The following is a 20,010-nucleotide window of genomic DNA, read 5'->3' on the forward strand; positions in this document are numbered from 1 at the left end:
ATACCCCTACACAGAAGTTCTGATGTTATGGCTGCCTCCAATAACCCCCAAAAAATGCCCAAAAAAACGCTTGATACTAAACCGGCAAGGTGTGAAAATAGCGGAGCCATATCCCTGTTCTATAAGTGACATAATACAAACAATCTTTTTTTTATGGTTCTGGACATGCTACAGAGCTGAAACTTCACAGGTACACTTTTTAGACCCACCAGACACTAAATCCAAAGTCAAAATCCAAATCTCTTTTTTTTTTTTTTTTTTTTTTTTAATTTTTTCAATAATTGGTTCTCTATCAAAAATGACAATTTTTAAGAACTTTTTTTTGTGTGATTAATAGTCCCTGGGGCATGACCCAGAACCCTAGGCACTTTTTAGGGGCATTTATTGGGTTTTAGGGCTTCAAAATGGTGTTTTTTGATTACCGAAGTTCGGGTCCCATTGATTTCAATGGGGTTCTGAAATCCGGGCCGAACTTTCGGGAAGTTCGGATGTTCTGGCCGAACTGAACTTTTGAAAAGTTCGATCATCCCTACCTACTAACTGCTAAAACCAATGGCCAGTACTCCATACTCATACTATTGGACCTTTCTGCTGCCTTGGCCACAGTTTACCGCCCACTCCTCCTCAACAAACTCCTCTCACTTAGCCTCCATCATTCTTCCCTTTCCTGGTTCTCCTTCTACCTATCTCAACGCACTTTCAGTGTCACATATAACATCATCTTCTCCACAGCCACTTCCTCTTTCTGTTGGGGTAAGTTTGCCTCTTCCTGACTAAAGACACCACAAAACAACGTATTCACTCCTTGGTTATTTCCCTCCTTGACTACTGCAACTCTCTCCTTACTGGCCTACCTTTCCACAGGCTATCCCCCCTTCAGTCTATTATGAATTCTGCTGCCAGACTAATATACCTTACTAACCAATCCGTGACTGCTGCTCCTCCTCTCTGCCAATCCCATTACTGGCTTCCCCTACTCCACCGTAAAAAATTCAAAATACTAACCACAACATACAAGGCCATCCACAACATTGTCCCCCGGCTACAACACCAACCTCATCTGCAGACATCACCTAAATTGTCCTTTCCCACTCCCCTCAAGATCTCCCGCTCTCTAGCTCCCTTCTTACCTCCTCCCAATGCTTGCCTCCAGGACTTCTCCAGAGCCTCTCCCATCCTCTGGAACTCCCTGTCCCTGTATGTCCGGTCAGCACCTATCCTGTCTGCCTTTAAGCAATCCCTGAAAACTCACTTATTCAGGGAAGCCTTCCGCAGCTCCACCTAAGAACTCATCACCCCCACAGCTATTACCTTTTGTACCACAACCCCCTCCCTTTAGATTGTAAGCTCCATGAGCAGGGCCCTCCTATTATTTCTGTATTGAACTGTATTGTAATTATACTGCCCCCCCCCCTCTAAATTGTAAAGTGCTGCGTAAACTGTTAGCACTATATAAATCCTGTATGATAATAATAATGTAAAGTGCTCTTCATGACAATAGGCCACGTCCCTCTCACAGACATCCATATATTCAAATTCTTGTGAAGAATCCACTAGTTATTACATGAGGACATGCGATATTTCTGAGATCCGTAAACATCAAAAAGAACAATTAAGAGCATCCAGCCTCAAGTCCCATAGTGAATTTCAAGCAATCGCTTCCTCCGAGACAAATGTGTTATTAGCGTTCGTTTTCCTAAACATATACAGGCTACTAACAAGATAGGATCTGTAGGTTTGTTCTTAAAGTGTGTGAAGTCTCCTTTTTTTTTTTTTATAAAAATAACAAACATGTTATACTTAATAAACAAGCAAAAAGTTGGGGGAGCAAACCCTGAACATGTATTTCTAAAGCTTGTGCAGCTATGAACCAAGCGACATGCATATTAAAAAAGAATAGCGCACACATGCAAAAGAAATGACTATCAAATATGAAGACAATCCATAAATAAAAATGGGGATTTGGTCCCACCATATGGCCATATCGTGCTCAAGCCCACCACTACGTCAAAGTACCCCATTGTCAGTGGGTCCTATGTGACCAGCGTCCATGCCCCCTTCAATGCAATCCAAACCGCCACCCACATTACACTATTGGACAGGCACAGAAGCCAGCCCCAGCCACAGTTCGTGAATCACAGGGCGCTTGCCGGCCATCCTGAGCATGAAGTTCATGGCGGCTGGAGCCCAGTGCAGGAAGACAAGAGATATTAGGGAATAAAAGGTCAGACGGTCTCTCCTGCCTCCCCCACACTTCCCCACTGGCTGGGACATAGTAAATTAGCCGGGACAATATCCTATTTGGCAGGACTGTCCCGTGAAAAAACGGGACAGTTGGCAGCTATGGGATCTATTGTTGCTGGCTGCATGGGATCTATTTTACTGCTTTTCTTTTTATCATTGGCAAATTCTATACAATTTACTTATCACCAAAATTGTTACTTTGTTCTGTATTCCCTAAAAAGGGCAGTACTGGGAGGTGGGTGGGGCGGAACCAAGGAATGGTGCGGGAGGTCTCCCTCCTTTCAGTACAAGTACGGATCCATTGAGGAAGGGATCATTGATTGGAGATCCGAAGATGAGACGGAATGGGACTGGGGTTCTAAAGCTGGGAGCAGCCCACCAAGCCCTGAGGTCTTCATTGTGCCAGATAAGGAGACTCAAGAGTCAATAGAAAGAGGGGAGCTGGCCCAAAAATTGGGGTTCTGTGAGGCCTACACAAAAAGGGTCTCAGACCTAACCCCACCTACAAACTATGCCCGGGCTCGGGACCAGAATGAGGCGTACAGCTCCCTGATTATAAAAGAGGAGACCCCTTTTTATTTGCCTGGGAGAGGCAATAGGAAAACCCTCCCCCAAGGGTTTTCCTATTGCAAAGATGGATACACCTCAAGGTTGCAATGGAGTATGGCTACGATTATCCGTATGCTCCCAGGGAGGTCATGTTAAATATTGAAAAAAAAAGGGACTTCTGGTGTGATGAAGCAATATGGGATTTTCTCTTTGTCCCCAAGCCTTTTTGGCACTCACCCAGGACTGACCTTAAAGAGAAATTTAATGCAGTGAAAGCACAGTGGTTATACGGATGATCTATTTACATTGACAGGGTGGACGTTCGTCGTCCAGAGGGATCGGGCCAGGCTTGGTCCATCGGAGTGCGAGACAGCCAGGGAGCCACTGTCGGGGTCCCCCACCCAGAGTATTACATTTGAAAAAAAAAAAAGGGGGGCAAATCTCTACACACAAAACTGTACAAGTAAGGCTGGCTAGCCATCAAAAAAAAAAAAGAAAGAAATTTAATGCTGAATTTTGAAGTTACCAGTTCAAGTTGTGACCTTTTGTTTGAAAACACTGGTGTTCTACAGACCCCTTGGGCCATCGGGCCAGGGTCCTAAAGAGGAACTCTAACCTTAGAGATCCCTTGGGCCAACTGGCCAGGATCTCTTGGATTACAAATGTTGTTTGAAAGACCACCGAATTTTTAGTTAGAAGGAAAGAAGCCGGTGGCCATCACAGTAATGGGCGGTGCATCCAGGAAGTCTGGTGAGGGGTGCTCTGAAAGACCCCTTAGGTTTCCCTGACTCAGCAGGACTGCAGGCCACTCAGGCTCCAGTGGTTTAGCCTGTTTCCAAAAAGGAGAAGTACTGTGAGAGGTGGCAAGAAGATGCTGCAGTGGACTTCTTCAAGGACTCTGCATAGGTAGTCAGTGGTAGGGCACAGATTCCCCCAGGAGGAGGGAAGAATTGGACCCGGCGTGTCAAGCACTGAATAGCAGAGGAGTCAGGGAATGGAGTGAGAAGGTCGCCGCCTGCGGTGAGGGTCTTTTCACTTAACTGTCCAGGTAGTTAGTCCTGTAATGGATGTATGTTAAATACAACTAACTTTTAATTTCTCTACAGGTGGGCTCACGGTAGAGGTAGACAGTCAGGATGTGTATAGTTGCCTAATCCTCACCAAGCAGATTTTTGTTTGGTGGGGGGTGCATCCTTTCATGCACCTTAAATAATTTGTATATGTGTACAGTACAAAGATGTTTATATATTTTTTTACGTAAATTATTTGTACATTAGTTTCTTCCCTTTTCCCCTTTTCCAAGTTTGTGGGATACTCCTGATTTTTTGGCAGAATTTTTGTAGGATGTAGCCAATGGGGACATGGCTCATTTTTGGTGGGGGGGGGGTGGATGTAGCACCCTCCTAGGTAGGTGCTAGGAAAAACCATACAGGTACCCTGTCTGCATATCAGGGGGGGGGGGGGCTGATCATTTAGTTAGGCTGTCACATGTTTCCAGGTGTGAACTGTTGAGCCTGGGGAGTCTCCCCACTGTTTCCAATTAGGGCTTTTACTGGACAGTGGAGGAAACCCAGCCAATAGTCCACTAGGGCTTATGGCTATCTCAGTGGGCGGAGTTTGCTGCAATGCACCATGGGATGAGTTATAAGTCTGAGGGGAGCATGTGACAGGGCGTCTTTGGCAGAAAGCAGAGTCCCAGGAGAAGGATGACGGCTGTCTCTCCTCCTGTCAGCGCTAGTGAGGTTGTCCTGGGCAGTGAGATGAAGGTTGAGATGAGCTGCAGAGAGGGATCCAGTGTGCTGTGGACAGAGTGGAGCTGATAGGCAGACATTTCCAGGAAAAACAGTAATGTGAATACTCCAAACTGCCCAGGGGTCTGCCTAGGAGAGGGGACCACTCCAGAAGGTCAGAGGGATCCGGGAGCCAGCTTACCAGTAGTGAAGACTTAGAAAGGGGGTGCCAGTGTCTAAGCCCTAAAGATAAGTGAGTAAAAGGGGGCGCCGGTGTGGGCCCTGAAGTGTTTAGCAGCGCATCAGCAAGGAGTACTTAAGGGAGCTCAAGGAGGACTTCTTTATACAGGAAAGCAGTCCCAAGTCAGTTTGGAGTTAACGGGCAGCAAGCCATCGTTAACCAGCATCAACCGGCGTTGACCGGCATCTAGCCAGCGTCAAGTCAGCGCCAATCGGCATTTTTCAGTTGTCCCTAGCAATTTGCGCATAGTTGAGCCAAAGGAGTATCCCACTCATTCCCTTCTCCCATCCAAGTTCTCAATAAATATAAAAACCCAAAGATACTGGACTGGTCATTGTCTCAGTGATCACCCTTGGAGAACATGCTTAAACGTGCTGTTGTTGCTAACGGTAAGCCAGGCGGACCCATATCCAGCAAAACGGCTGGGAATCCTGCCACAGTTATTAAAAAAGTTATGCCCAATTTTACATTACTTTCAGTACAGCCCTTGCATAGTGTCAAAACGTGCGAAAGTCCTTCAAATCATGATTAAAATAAATGTATTTTTTAAATATATTGATTCTCTAAAACCCAGTGTACCAAAAAAACATGACATCCTCTTATCCATGTATAATAACTCACATGATGAACAGTGAACACTCCTTAATAAATCACTAATACCAGACCAAGGTGATAATCCAAAGGCTTTCCCACCTTGGCACCCCAGATGTTTTGGAACTACATTTCCCATGATGTTCATGCACTCTGCAATGTAGCTGAGCATCATGGGAAACATAGTTCCAAAACATTTGAGGTGCCAAGGTTCGCCATCGCTCTCTAGACACAGACACACCTTTTTGACCAAGGCGTAACTAATTTATATTACCTAGTTCAGAGACACACTTGTATTTCTTTGAAGGTCAATCTGGTTCCTGTGTCACCTTTCCACCTTATTCCTGCTCACTGAGCAATCAATCAGCACCATCACCTCTATTCAAATAATAGTGTAGGCTTTTAATGAAGGGGAATTGTCCAGGTGTAATCAATCATACAAACCTGTCTAGCTAATAGAATTTAGTTTAGGTCTGGACAAAAAGGTGTGTCTGTTTCCAGAGTGGGAGAACAGGCTTCAGATTAATACCTTGGACTGGACTGATCATAGTAATTAAAGAAGGAATGTAGTCATTGTACATAATGGGAATTGTTATACATGGATAGCGGGATTTCATGTTTTTTTGGCACACTGAGTTTTAAAGGATCAGTGTATTTGAATTCAAAGGATGTGAACAATGAATGGATTTTAATGTCGGGCTGAAGGACTTTCAGGAATGTTATAACATATCATTGAATTATTTACAATAGTGTCCCTATTTTAGTGGGGTACACACTATAAGAACATCGGGCGAACGATCGATGAACGCAAATTCTCCTACGACAAAGGCTTTTTTTTTTTGCTGTTTATTGTTTCTGATCATGCGCAGTCTTTCTTTTCGAATTTTTCCTGTACAAAAATCGTTAGTTTTTTCCCGTATGAGAAAAACTTTGTAGTTTGTCCCTTCGAGAATTTTCTTATGAAAATTCAGAATCGGCTGTTGAACATTGTGTACACACTATACGAAAATCGTACGAAAATTCTTTGGATGAAAATGTTCGCCCGATTTTCTTATAGTGTGCACTAGCTTTGCACAAGGTTGGGTTAATTATGTAGGTTGTAAAAGTTATAGCAGCACTGTGCTTCATTTATTTTCACATTTTTCAGTAGGTGCTGGCTGCTTCACTTTTTGGAGATTCTTTTTAGGGAGAGCATGAAAGGATATCCATGTCTGCTTCCCCCACCATGGGATTTGTCTCTGTTCAGCATGCTCTGCGTTATATTTGAAATGGTAAGCATAATTACAGATTGATATTCAGATATGTTAGTGGGATTAATGATTTCTGTAGAACAATTTATGTTTGTATACATAATTCTTCCCCTTTTTCTCTGTAATCATTTGCATATAGTATTTAGAAACAGTGGTGTGACCTAACCATCTGATCCCTGAAGAAGCCAATATAAGAGCCTTCTTGCCTCGGCGAAAACTGTAGGACGTATTGAGTCACACTGTTTTCTATGGATACGTTTCATGATATACATCTTTGTAGCACTGTACATGTATGTTTTGTCAATCATAGTTTTGACCACTTCCATACCGCGTCATTGTAAAATGACGGCGGCAGGAAGTCTTTGAGGATCCGGGAGCACGCAGCGCGGCACGCAGCGCGGCACGCAGCGCGGCGATCAGGGATGAGGCTCGTCCCTCGGACTGAGCCCATCCCCGATCAAGGTAAACAGCCAATGAAATGAGTAGCAGAATGTATTTTGGGGTTTAATTGCAAGTATGCCTATACTGTGTGTGAGAAATAACTTGTAATTATGATAATTTTGTGTAAAAAAAAAAAATTATTTCTTCATTTTCCCAAGAATTGTGGGAAAAAATTACAACTTCAAAAAACTCACCATGCCTCTTACTAAATACCCTGGAATGTCTACTTTCCAAAAAGGGGTCATTTGGGAGTATATGTACTGTCTTGACATTTCAGGGCCTCAAGAAATTAGATAGGCCGTCGGTACATCAGGTGTGATCAATTTTCAATGATTGGCACCATAGCTTGTAGAGTCTATAACTTTCACATAGACGAAATAATAACCACTAATTCGGGTTATTTTTACCAAAGATATGTAGAAGTATAAATATTGGTCACAATTTATGAAAAAAAATTACTTATTTGCAAAATTTTATAATAGAAACTAAAACAAAATGTGTAGCTATTTTTTCACTTATATCGCAAAAAATAAAAAACCCAGTGGTGATTAAATACTACCAAAAGAAAGCTCTATTTGTGTGGAAAAAATGATAAAAAATTTGATTGGGTACAGCGTTGCATGACTGAGTAATTATCATTCAAAGTGTGAGAGCGCCGAAAGCTGAAAATTTGTCTGGGCAGGAAGGGGGTGTAACTGCTCTTTATGGAAGTGGTTAATATGTATTGTTATTGCACCTTAATAAAACTTATGTTTTTACTACTGCCATTTGTATGTTATTACAGACCACCCTGTAGCCCTTGAAAAATCCCAATTTATACAGTGGTATAGTTTGTTAGCCTCATATGTCCATATGGATTGGAGGACTTCTAAACTACCCTTGCCTGCTTTTGTTCTCCAATATATTTAGGGATGTGACTATGGGTGGCTGTTATCTAGAGCTAACATTCCAAAATCATTATTAAGCATGAAAGGATCTCTTACAGAGATAATTTGTCTGCCTTGCCCTCTAGGTTTTGCTCACTGAGTGCCTCTGCCCCCTGGTTAGTGGTTCTTACTCTGAATGGCCTAAGGTTATCAGTGGTTTACCCCAAGGTTCAGTGTTGGGACCTTTACTTTTTAATATCTTTATAAATAATATAGGGTCTGTGAATAAAAGTAGAATTTCAGTCTTTGCAGATGACACCAAGCTAAGCTTACATGATGTCTCCGACTTACAAGCTGTCCTCAATGCACTGCTTAATTGGGCAACTATGTGGCAAATGAGGTTTAATGTTGATAAATGTAAAGTTATGTACTTGAGGGCTAAGAAAATGCACTTGGGGCTAAGAACAACTGGGGGAATCAATGGTGGAGAAGGATCTGGGTGTTCTGGTAGATCATAAGCTTAATAAAAGCATACAATGTCAAGCTACAGTTTCAAAAGCGAGCAAAGTCCTTTCTTGTATTAACATGGAGGCATGGACTCCAGAGAGAGATATAATTTTGTCCCTGTGCAAATCATTAGTAAGACCTCATCTGGAATATGCAGATCAGTTTTGAGCACCAGTTCACAAAAAGGATATTGGGGAACTGGAGAAAGTGCAGAGACCTTTTCTGAAGTCGCAGCGACTTAAGTAGTGTCAAATGGAACGGATCTCATAGAGGTGCATGGAATTTCACAAGTCAGATCCTAAGCTGCACAGGTGTGAAAGGAGACCAAGGTATATACTTAAAATATGTGAATCCAGTGCTGTCTAACAAAAAAACTCTATTATCACTCAGTGCAAGTGGTGTTGAAATCATCTACATAGATATAATACTACATCAATTCATAAAAACATCAAATAAAGTTCATATAGTGCGGCATATATCCGTGCATCTATTCAGTGCCGACAATAAGTTAGTCCTTTAAAGTGCAATCTGTGCTCCAGTTTTCTTGTGCCGATGTTGTGCAATGAAAAGCAATAAAGTGCTGTGTTCCCCTCCTCATGTGTCCTCACTCATCAACTCCCAATAGGTATAGCGCTATAGAGGCATAGGACAATCCTGTCTGTGATGGGCAATTCACAACTCCTTCACATGCTCTAGCAGGGTAACAGGTCTCTCACATACACTGATCAAAAAAAGTAAAGGAACTCCAGGAACTGGCTGCATACTCTCACCACCTGAGGCCGGACATTGTCGTGAACATGGAGGAACGCAGGACCCATTGCACCAGTGTAGGGTCTGACAATGGGTCCAAGGATTTCATCCCGATACCTAATGGCAGTCAGGGTGCCATTGTCTAGCCTGTAGAGGTTTGTGCATCCTTCCATGAATATGCCCCCCCAGACCATCACTGACCCACCACCAAACTGGTCATACTGAACGATGTTACAGGCAGAATTACAATCTCCATGGCTTCTGCAGACCCTTTTACATCTGTCACATGTGCTCAGGGTGAACCTACGCTCATCTGTAATAAGCACAGGGCACCAGTGGCGAACCTGCCAATTCTGGTGTGGAATGGCAACTGGCAATCAATCTCCACAGTGCCAGGCAGTGAGCACAGGGCCCACTAGAGAATGTCAGGCCCTGTCAGAAACATTCCCACCAGTGGCCTGCTGGAGGTCATTTTGTAGGGCTCTGGCAATGCTCATCCTGTTCCTCCTTGCACAAAGGAGCAGCTAAGGGTCCTGCTGATGGGTTAAGGATCTTCTACGATCCTGTCCAGCTCTCCTAGGGTAACTGCCTGTCTCCTGGAAAATCCACCTTCCCCCTAAGACTTTGTTGGGGAACACAGCAAACCTTCTTTTGCATTCTATTCATTAAGATAAAAAGCCTTCTGTATGTAGCAACCTCCCCAGCACCCCTGATACATACCTGTGCCCCATATCTGTCCAGCGATGCCCATGAGTCCCTCTGCTGTCCGGGACTTTCCCTCCTGATTGCCTGAGACACAGCTGTGGCTTTGGCTCCCACAGCTGTCAACCAAAGTCAGTCAGCCAATCATGAAAGAGAGGGGCGGGGCCGAAAAAGCAGCTCCGTGTCTGAATGGACACACAGAGCTGCAGCTTGGCTCTGGTGCCCCCATAGCAAGCTGCTTGCTGTGGGGGCACTCGACAGGAGGTAGGAGCTAGAAGCAGCGAAGAGAGACCTGAGAAGAGGAGGATCTGGGCTGCTCTTTGCAAAACCAACTGCACAGAGGAGGTAAGTATAACATATTAGTTATTTATTTATTAATTTTTTTAAATGAGACTTTACAAGCACTTTAAGGTTTAAAATAGCAATTGTGGTTCAAGTAAAAGGGGCCGTACCGAAGCCAACCTGCAACTGTGTTCAATGCATGCAATTGCAGCACAGTGGGGGGCTATTAGAGGTTAGAACAGGCAGTGAGGATTGGGATGTAATGCCTTCCACTTCCAGCAGAAGGCAACACTAATGTAAACGTGCTCTAAGGCTTTACTGAATTCTCCTAAATGTCTTTTCTCTTATAGGAAATGTCAGGTACGTTAGACCTAACCCCTAAACTTCATACAGTCAGTCCCCGAATTACAAACATCCGACTTACATACCACTCATACTTTCAATAGAGGGAAACAACAGGAAGTAAGAAGAACTTACCCTTTAACCACTTCCGGACCGCTTACGTTATATTTACTGCGGCAGGCTGGCTCGTACAGGCAAAATGACGTAGGTCTACGTCGCTCGCCTGGGGGCAGCTAGGGGGTGAGCGCGCGCCGCCGGCGGCGCGCTCCCGCCCCCGATCGTCAGCAGGGAAGTCGATGTGGGTGTCAGACGGCTCCGATGAGAGAGAAGGACGATCGGCTGTTGTAAACACAGCTGACAAATCTTCTCCCTGGGATAATCACAGAGCTCCTGTGATCCTGCTATATAGGATTACATGTCTCTGTGATCATTTCACAAGCCATGCCCCCCCTCCCCCCACAGTTAGAAACACTCCCCTAGGCTCACACTTAACCCCTTGATCACCCACAGGGTTAACCCCTTCCCTGCCAATGGAATTATTACAGTAACAGTGCATATTTTTAGCACTGATTACTGTAGTAATGTCACCGGTCCCCCCCAAAAGTGTCAAAAAATGTTAGTTAGGCATCCGATCTGTCCGCCGCAATGTCGCAGTCCCACAAAAAATCACAGATCACCGCCATCACTAGTAAAAAACAAAAAAAAACAAAATTACATAAATTTTCCCGTAGTTAGTAGACGCGATAACTTTTGCGCAAACCAATCATAATACGCTTATTGCAATTTTTTTTTTACTAAAAATATGTAGCAGAAAACAAATTGGCCTAAAATGTTAAAACATTTAGATTTTTAAATGTTTTTTTTTTTTTTTTATTATATAGCAGAATGTGAAAAATATAGTTTTTTTTTTTTTTTCAAAATTTTCGCTTTTTTTTGTTTACAGTGCAAAAAATAAAAATCGCACAGGTGTTCAAATACCACCAAAAAAATGCTCTATTTGTGAGAAAAAAGGACGTAAATTTCATTTGGGTACAGCGTCGCACAACCGCACAATTGTCCGTTAAAATAACGCAGTGCGGAATCGCAAAATAGGGCCTGGTCATAAAGGGGGCAAATCCTTCCGGTCTTAAAGTGGTTAAAAGAGAAATTCACTCCTGTAAGAGTTTTTTTTTTTTTTTTTTTTTTTAGGAAAAAGGTGTTTCTACTGAAGCTTTATCACCAATCCTGGTTTCCACAACAAACAAAATTTTCTAAATCCAATTGTCACAGGGACAGAAAGTGAGGTGAAATCTTCTGAACAGGGGTACACAGCAAAACGAACGTTACAGGGGTTCCCTATTCCCTATTTTTGCTATCCAAAAGATGTAAAAACATTTTTTTTTTTTTTTTGGCTGGAGGTACACTTAGAAAAATGTACCTCTTCAAACAGAACCTATCTTGTTTGTAACCCGGGGACTGCCTGTAATATTGAAAAGATTAGTACCATGCCACTAAAGCACATTATAATACCACTGATGTGAGATGTCCTCCTAGAAGTTTGAAAATAAGTTCAATAATCACTTTATGGAGCTGTCTGTGGGTACCCTTAGTCCCAGGAAAAAGAGAAAAAGGAGGCGCAAACACCTAGTGCATTACCCGTGGTCACTGTTAGTAATTTTAATAAAATGCCAAATGCATACTCACAGACATGAAGATAATAAAAGCGTGCTACAAGAATCCACCATAGATGAACAGGAACATGTCCTTGAAATCAGGACCGCTAACGCGTTTCGGGAGTCAAGCCCCCCTTCCTCAGAGCTGGTCTTACCAGTAGCAGATCAAAAATATATATAGTGGCTTCAATTGCATTGGTTAAGCCCCCCTCCCCCTCCACCCAGAGGGAGTGGGCGGGATCATCCAGTACCTCAAATAATAGCCCTCTCCGCCTTAGATGAACCTTAACCCTTTACGCATGCATTAGATCTTAAAATGCAGTCCAGAAAAGAAAACCCTAAAAAGTGCCAAAAAAAATAAAAAATAAATTGCCAAAACATAGCAAACTGTTATATGTAGTGAAATTGCTATTATCATGACAATATATGTAAGCTCTAGGCGGTATGGGCACTTATTGGTGGGCAGATTCATGGGTTAAGTGTATTTTATTGGGTTAAGTGTATTTTTGGAACATACCCCGCTCAGATCTCCTTGATGTTCCACCGTCCTCTCTGCTCAAGCGACCCCGGTTTAGCATGACTGTGGCCCATCATGTGAGAGCATTTACTACTGCTCTCTAGACAGCATTTTTTTTTTTTAATTTACCCTTAGTCCTAGGTTCACACTGGGGCAACTTGGCAGGCGACTTAGCGCTCCATTCAGTGCTACTGCTATGGAACCATTCTAATTGAAGCAACTCAAGTCGCTCCGACTTAGAAAAAGGTTCCTGCACTACTTTGGGGACACCATACCCCCCCCAACCACACCAGCTCCAGCCCACACTGCCCCCCCCCCCGGGTCACCGGTCCCCCACCAGCTCCAGCCCGACTTAGAAGAAGATTCCTGCACTACTTTGGGGACACCATACCCCCCCCCAACCACAACAGCTCCAGCCCACACTGCCCCCCCCCCCGGGTCGCCGGTCCCCCACCAGCTCCAGCCCGACTTAGAAAAAGATTCCTGCACTACTTTGGGGACACCACACCCCCCTCCCCAACCACACCAGCTCCAGCCCACACTGTCCCCCCCGGGTCGACGGTCCCCCACCAGCTCCAGCCCGACTTAGAAAAAGATTCCTGCACTACTTTGGGGACACCATACCCCCCCCAACCACAACAGCTCCAGCCCACACTGCCCCCCCCGGGTCGCCGGTCCCCCACCAGCTCCAGCCCGACTTAGAAAAAGATTCCTGCACTACTTTGGGGACACCACACCCCCCTCCCCAACCATACCAGCTCCAGCCCACACTGTCCCCCCCGGGTCGACGGTCCCCCACCAGCTCCAGCCGACTTAGAAAAAGGTTGCTGCACTACTTTGGGGGCGACTTGCATTGACTTCTATTAGAGAAGTCGTTTGCAAGCCTTGGTGAAGTCGCGCGACTTTGAAGCCAACCCAGTGTGACCCCAGCCTTACACAGCACCTGAAACAATAGTACATAGCAATACCTCCCATACACAGTTTAGCACATTTCTAATGACATGGAGCATCAAAGTATAATGAGGGGCGTAGCCAGCAGGATTGGCTAGTAGTATATATATAGGACATCAGAGGCTAGAGCTAAGGTACTAAACCAGAAGCCTCACCAAATGAGTCTCTACTGAGCAGCAAAGAGAAAATGAGGACCTTACTACTTCTTGCTGCTACATGCAGTGCATGCTTGGCTTTACCTGTTCAGGTTGTATAAAGCTCATTCATATCTTTAATATCTGCAATTACACAATGTTTTTTTTGTATGTATAGTAGCAATAATGCCTAATCTACAAGTGCAAGTTTTAGTAGTATGTAACTAAAATCTCTAGAGGTAACCCATTCCCAAAGATTGGTGCTAATTTTTAACAAAGTTTCTTTTATCTAAGAAAAGTAGAGTAAATAGTCCCAGATTCATATACATGGACTGGTACAGACATCTGAAACTGCCAGAGCTGGTGCAATGAGTGGAAAATATCTACCAGCAAAGTCGTTTTTTTACATAACTTGCTTATAATTTCTATTGTCCAATTACCTGCTCTGTGCAAAACCAGCACCTAGCACCAGCACATACGTATAACATGTTTATTTTGCTTTGGATTTTGTTTTGTTTTTTCATTTAGTATCACTTTAATCCAAAAATTTATGAAATTTAGAATGTCAAACGTGTATTCATGATGTGTTAGAGCAATAATGTGAATGATGCATTTATTTAGCAGTGTATCTGTACTTGTGTAAATTTCAATATTCACTTTAATACTAATTATAAAGTGAAAGTAAACCCCTTAATAACTCTTACCTGTAGGAACTTTAAATATCTCCTAAACTTGCACTGTTTAGGAGATATTCATACTGCATGCATGTGATGTCACCGGTACATGTGTTCTGAAGGGACAGCATACCTGTGATGTCTCTTCACAGCCGCGGTCCGTGACTACAGCGTGCATACACAGGAGTGACGACATTGCGGCCTGGCCAGTCAGGCAGCCAGAGGACGCAGGACTAGGAGGAAGACCGAGTGAAGAAGGAAGCGCTTTCAGTGGTGACATGGTGCCGCTGGTAGGCTTCGTTCTAAGGTAAGTATTTTATAATGTGCTAGTATGCAATGCATACTAACAATCAGGGCTTTTTTTCATCGGGAACGCGGGGGAACGCAGTTCCGGCACCTCTAGCACTGAATGTATGCCATGGCAAGGGGTGCTGGAGGGTCTACTGATGCTGGATCTATTGATGCTGGAGGGGAACTATTTTTGGATGGCAATCTATTGTTGCTGGTGGAGGATCTTTTGATACTGTGGGTTAATTGTTGCTGGAAGGGATCTACTGTTTGGGGAGGGGGGTGTACTGTTGCTGGCTGCTAGAGAGTCTATTGATGCTGGCTGCTAGGAGATCTTTTGCTGCTGCTGGGGGGTCTATTGCTGCTGGGGGGGTATATTGCTGTTGGCTGTGGGGGATCAATTTTATTGCTTTTCTTGTTATCATAACCAAATTCCATACATTCCACTACAAAATTATACTTGGCTCCTTATTCTCTAAAAGGGGCTGTACTGGAAGCTGGGTAGGGGGTGGATCCAAGTGTCGGTGCTCAGAGGTAGAACCAAGGGTTAGTGCTCGAGTTCCTGCACCTTTTCTCTGAGAAAAAAAGCCCTGCTAACAACTAGCATATTATGCAGTTGTCTTACAAGGTTTTTTTAAAAAAAATGAGGTTTACTACCGCTGTAAACCAGTAAGTGTGGTTGGGTGATAAAACCAGCTCTGTTGATTTCTTTCCAGGGATGAGGCATGTTTGGACACAAGTCTGAACCATCCTGAGCTATTCCACTGGGAAGCTGTCAACATTGGCAGCCAATCATAGACAGCAGAGTCATTTGTAGCATATGTGCAGCTGCGGGGAATGCCTCCACCCCCTGTGATTGGCTGTTGGCTTTGACAGCTTCCCAGTGGGACAGCTCAGGACAGTTTTCAGACTTGTGTCTGAAAGTGCATGTGCTCATTCCTATTTCTTACTAAGAAAAGTGTCAAAACCAGTGGCGGCTGGTGCTCCATGGGCCAGGGGAAGCCGCAGATGTACCACACCATACCCCCCCCCCAACCACACCAGCTCCAGCCCACACTGCCCCCCCCCCGGTTCGCTGGTCCCCCCACCAGCTCCAGCCCGCACTGTCCCCCACCAGCTCCAGCCTGCACTATCCCCCTTCAGCTCCAGCCTGCACTGTCCCCCACCAGCTCCAGCCCGCACTGTCCCCCACCAGCTCCAGCCCGCACTGTCCCCCACCAGCTCCAGCTTTCACTCCCCCCCCTCCCTGGTCCCCGGTCCCCCACCAGCTCAGGCCTGCACTGTCCCCCTCCAGCTCCAGCCCGCACTGCTCCCCCCCTCCCCCCGGTCACCGGCTCACTCACCCTGGGCAGGCAGCAGCGGTGGCGGCTTCCCCCTCAGTCTCCTCCGTTCTCCTCCTCCGCTCCCTGGTCAATAGCATGGCTTTTCCGTTCGGACAATCAGGAAATGGGTCTCAGGACCCGCTTCCTGATTGGCCAGGAGGAGAATCAGTGTGGCAATAGCGAATATTCATTCGCTATGGTCACACAACTGGGTGGGCTCAGGGCGCAGTGCTCTGCTCCCTGATTCCACCCTTTTTTGAAGCCTATTAGAGCCTCTGGCTCTAATCACGTGCTTCAAAAAAAAAAAAAAACCCATCGGAATCCATGCTCCTGGCTCCCTGCATGTTGATTAGGGGGCCGGACGCATGGATGGGGGGGGCGGCGTCCCTGCGCCCCCAATGCACCAGCCGCCACTGGTCAAAACAGCTTTATGAATCTGACTTTTAGCTGTCATTAATTGCTTAGAAAGGCGTTATTGTGTGGCCTGTTTAACTTAACAGTAGAAGAGTTAGAAGCTCTGCCAGGTTTTATTGCTGTCTGCATTACCATTGGGTAGAACTGATCTGCAGAACTGGAATTTAATTTTCTTTATTAAAATTAAATAACAAACATGTTATACTTACCTGCTCTGTGCAGTTGGTTTTGGACAAAGTGGCCCCGATTCTCCTCTTCTCAGGTCCCTCTTCTGTGCTCGTGGCCCCTCCCTCCTGTTTAGTGCCCCCATAGCAAGCAGCTTGCTGTGGGGGCACCCGAGCCGAGTTACAGCTCCCTGTGTCCATTAAGACACCAAGCCACGACCTGACCCCGTCCTCTCTGTCTCCTGATTGGCTGACTGACTTTTGATTTTTTGATTTTGAATTGACAGCAGCGAGAGCCAATAACGCCACACTGCTGTCTCAGCCAATGAGGAGGGGAGTCCCGGGCAGCAGGGAAACTCCTACAACATCGTAGTAACACCAAGTATTAGGGGGGTTGCTGCACACAGAATGATTTTTTTTATCTTAATGCATAGAATGCATTAAGATGAAAAAAAAAAAAAACCTTCTGCCTCTACAGTCCCTTTAAGGTAAAAAATGTTTGGGCGTCACTATCCCCCCACCCCTCCATTTTCTTACCGGAGTTCTCAATTGATCGAGCGCCTTGCACGTCTGCAGCTCTTCTCTCCCCTCACTTCCGGGTCTCGTTTGCTTTGCTGGGACACTGGGAGCCATTGGCTCTCAGTGCTGTCAGTCAAAGCCAGTGATGAGAGAGCGAGGGGCTGGGTCAGTGGATGCAGCAGCGGGACTTGGGTGCGAGCACGCACAAGTGCCCCCTTGGGAAGCAGCTCCCAGAGAGGAGGGGCCAGGAGCACTGGCAGGTGACAGGAATAGAGGAGGTTCAATTCAATTGCATAGAGAAGGTAAGTAAAGACATACGAGAGTCGCGCGCCTGCTGCTAGGGGGCGAGCGTGCGCCACCGGCTGTGCGCTCCCACCCCCCACTCAGCAGGGTGGACTCCGATGCATGGGCCGGCGGCTCTGATTGCCTCTGGGCAGCCCGCGATCGCTCCCCGCTGAGAGAGAAGAATGGTCAGCTGTTGTAAACACAGCTGACCGTTCTTCTCTGGAATGATCACAGAGCGCCTGTGATCCTTCTATATAGGATCACAGGTCTCTAGTATCATTTCACAAGCCCCGCCCCCATACAGTTAGAAACACTCCCCTAGGCTCACATTTAACCCTTTGATCACCCTCTCTGTTAACCCCTTCCCTGCCAGTGTCATTATTATAGCAACAGTTCATATTTTTAGCACTGATTACTGTAGTAATGTCACTGGTCCCCCCAAAGGTGTTAAAAATGTCAGTTAGGGGTCCGATCTGTCCGCCGCAATGCCGCAGTCCCGCTAAAAATCGCAAATCACTGCCATAACTAGTAAAAAAAAAAAACAATAAAAATTACATAAATCTTTCCCGTAGTTAATAGACGCGATAACTTTTGTACAAACCAATCATAATATGCTTATTGCGATTTTCTTTTTACCAAAAATATGTAGCAGAAAAAAAATCCTAAAATGTGAAAAAAAAAATAGATTTTTCATTTTTTTTTGGGGGGGGGGGGGGTGTTATATAGCAGAATGGGAAAATATTGTTTTTTTTTTTGTTGTTTTTTTCAGAATTGTCGCTATTTTTTTGTTTATAGCACGAAAAATAAAAATCACACAGGTGATCAAATACAAAGAAAGCTCTATTTGTGGGGGAAAAAAGATAACAATTTTATTTAGGTACAGTGTTGCATGACTGCGTAATTGTCCGTTAAAATAATGCAGTGGCGAATCGCAAAAAATGTCCTGCTCATTAAGGGGGCAAATCCTTCTAGTCCAGAACTGGTTAAACTATGCTCAGTATCCCAGCCAAAGCATCCACAACATTGCAAAAGTCCCAGTTACAGGACAGCTCACCAAGCAGGTTCAAGACAGCGCGACTAGATGAATTGATATGTAAGGCGTTGCTTATTGTCCCCATAACCTCTACCATTGTTAATGGAATTGTATGTCTCTTTTGTCAGGAATTACAACAAAAGAAGTCGGAGATACAAGGTAAGACTTGAGGGACTGGTTAGAGTCATGTATAAACATGAGCTGGTGGTCAGACTTGACTGGTAATTGGTTTATCCAGTTCCGCAATTATGCACTAAAAAACTGTATAAAGACCAGAATACTTATGTAGCCTGATGGTATGTTACCTTGATGTTACCAATCTTTGGATTATTCCAGGCGACTTGCAGGTTTGACAAATCAAAAGCCGGTCACAGACTTGACAAGCCTTTTGCTAAACTAGATCCAGTGACAATATAGCCAAAAACACATCAGCAAAATCTTTTGGCTGACTCATCCCCAGAAGCTGGTCACTAATTTTAAAAAATGGGGACAAAAAAGCAGTAAAAAATTGCGTGACTTTGAGGTCGCAAAAGTGTGAAAGGGGCCTTCAGTAATTAAGGTATAGTGTGCCCTCTTTCAATGCAGAGAGACCAGCGTGCCCCCTTTCAATGCAGAGAGACCAGCGTGCCCCCTTTCAATGCAGACTGACCACAGCATGCCCCCTTCAATGCAGAGAGACCACAGCATGCCCGCTTTCAATGCAGAGAGACCAGCGTGCCCCCTTTCAATGCAGAGATGCCAGCGTGCCCCTTTTCAATGCAGAGAGACCAGCGTGCCCCCTTTCAAAGCAGAGAGACCAGTGTGCCCCGTTTCAATGCAGAGAGACCAGCGTGCCCCCTTTCAATGCACAGTGACCAGCATGCCCCCTTTCAATGCACAGTGACCAGCGTGCCCCCTTTCAATGCACTTTGACCAGCGTGCCCCCTTTCAATGCACAGTGACCAGCGTGCCCCCTTTCAATGCAGTGACCAGCGTGCCCCCTTTCAATGCACAGTGACCAGCGTGCCCCCTTTTAATGCACAGTGACCAGTGTGCCCCCTTCAAAACAGTGACCAGCGTGCCCCCTTCAATGCAGTGACCAGCGTACATGCCCCCTTCAATGCAGAGACCAGCGTGCATGCCCCCTTCAATGCAGAGACCAGCGTACGTGCCCCCTGTCAATGCAGAGACCAGCGTGCGTGCCCCCTTCAATGCAGAGACCAGCGTACATGCCCCCTTCAATGCAGAGACCAGCGTACATGCCCCCTTCAATGCAGTGACCAGCGTACATGCCCCCTTCAATGCAGAGACCAGCGTACATGCCCCCTTCAATGCAGTGACCAGCGTACATGCCCCCTTCAATGCAGAGAGACCAGCATACATGCCCCCTTCAATGAAGTGACCAGCGTACATGCCCCCTTCAATGTAGTGACCAGCGTGCATGCCCCCTTCAATGCAGTGACCAGCGTACATGCCCCCTTCAATGCAGTGACCAGCGTACATGCCCCCTTCAATGCAGTGACCAGCGTGCGTGCCCCCTTCAATGCAGTGACCAGCGTGCGTGCCCCTTCAATGCAGAGACC

At 45.4% G+C, this 20,010-nt stretch overlaps 1 protein-coding gene across 1 annotated transcript in view; it reads left to right on the top strand.

Moving 5' to 3' along the window:
- Positions 1-5,125: 5,125 nt before the first annotated feature.
- The window catches only part of LOC309558576 (hatching enzyme 1.2-like), a gene marked incomplete at both ends in the record, with an annotated part of 28,553 nt that continues 13,668 nt past the window's right edge, over positions 5,126-20,010 (top strand). The window contains 3 exons of the mRNA XM_082261653.1: positions 5,126-5,153; positions 10,504-10,513; positions 18,577-18,607. Of these exons, the coding sequence (XP_082117779.1) occupies positions 5,126-5,153; positions 10,504-10,513; positions 18,577-18,607 (69 nt within the window). The remainder of the gene's footprint in view (positions 5,154-10,503; positions 10,514-18,576; positions 18,608-20,010) is intronic.

This window comes from Pelophylax lessonae (assembly GCF_965119305.1).
Source record: "Pelophylax lessonae genome assembly, chromosome: 6".
Classification (NCBI taxonomy): Eukaryota; Metazoa; Chordata; class Amphibia; order Anura; family Ranidae; genus Pelophylax; species Pelophylax lessonae.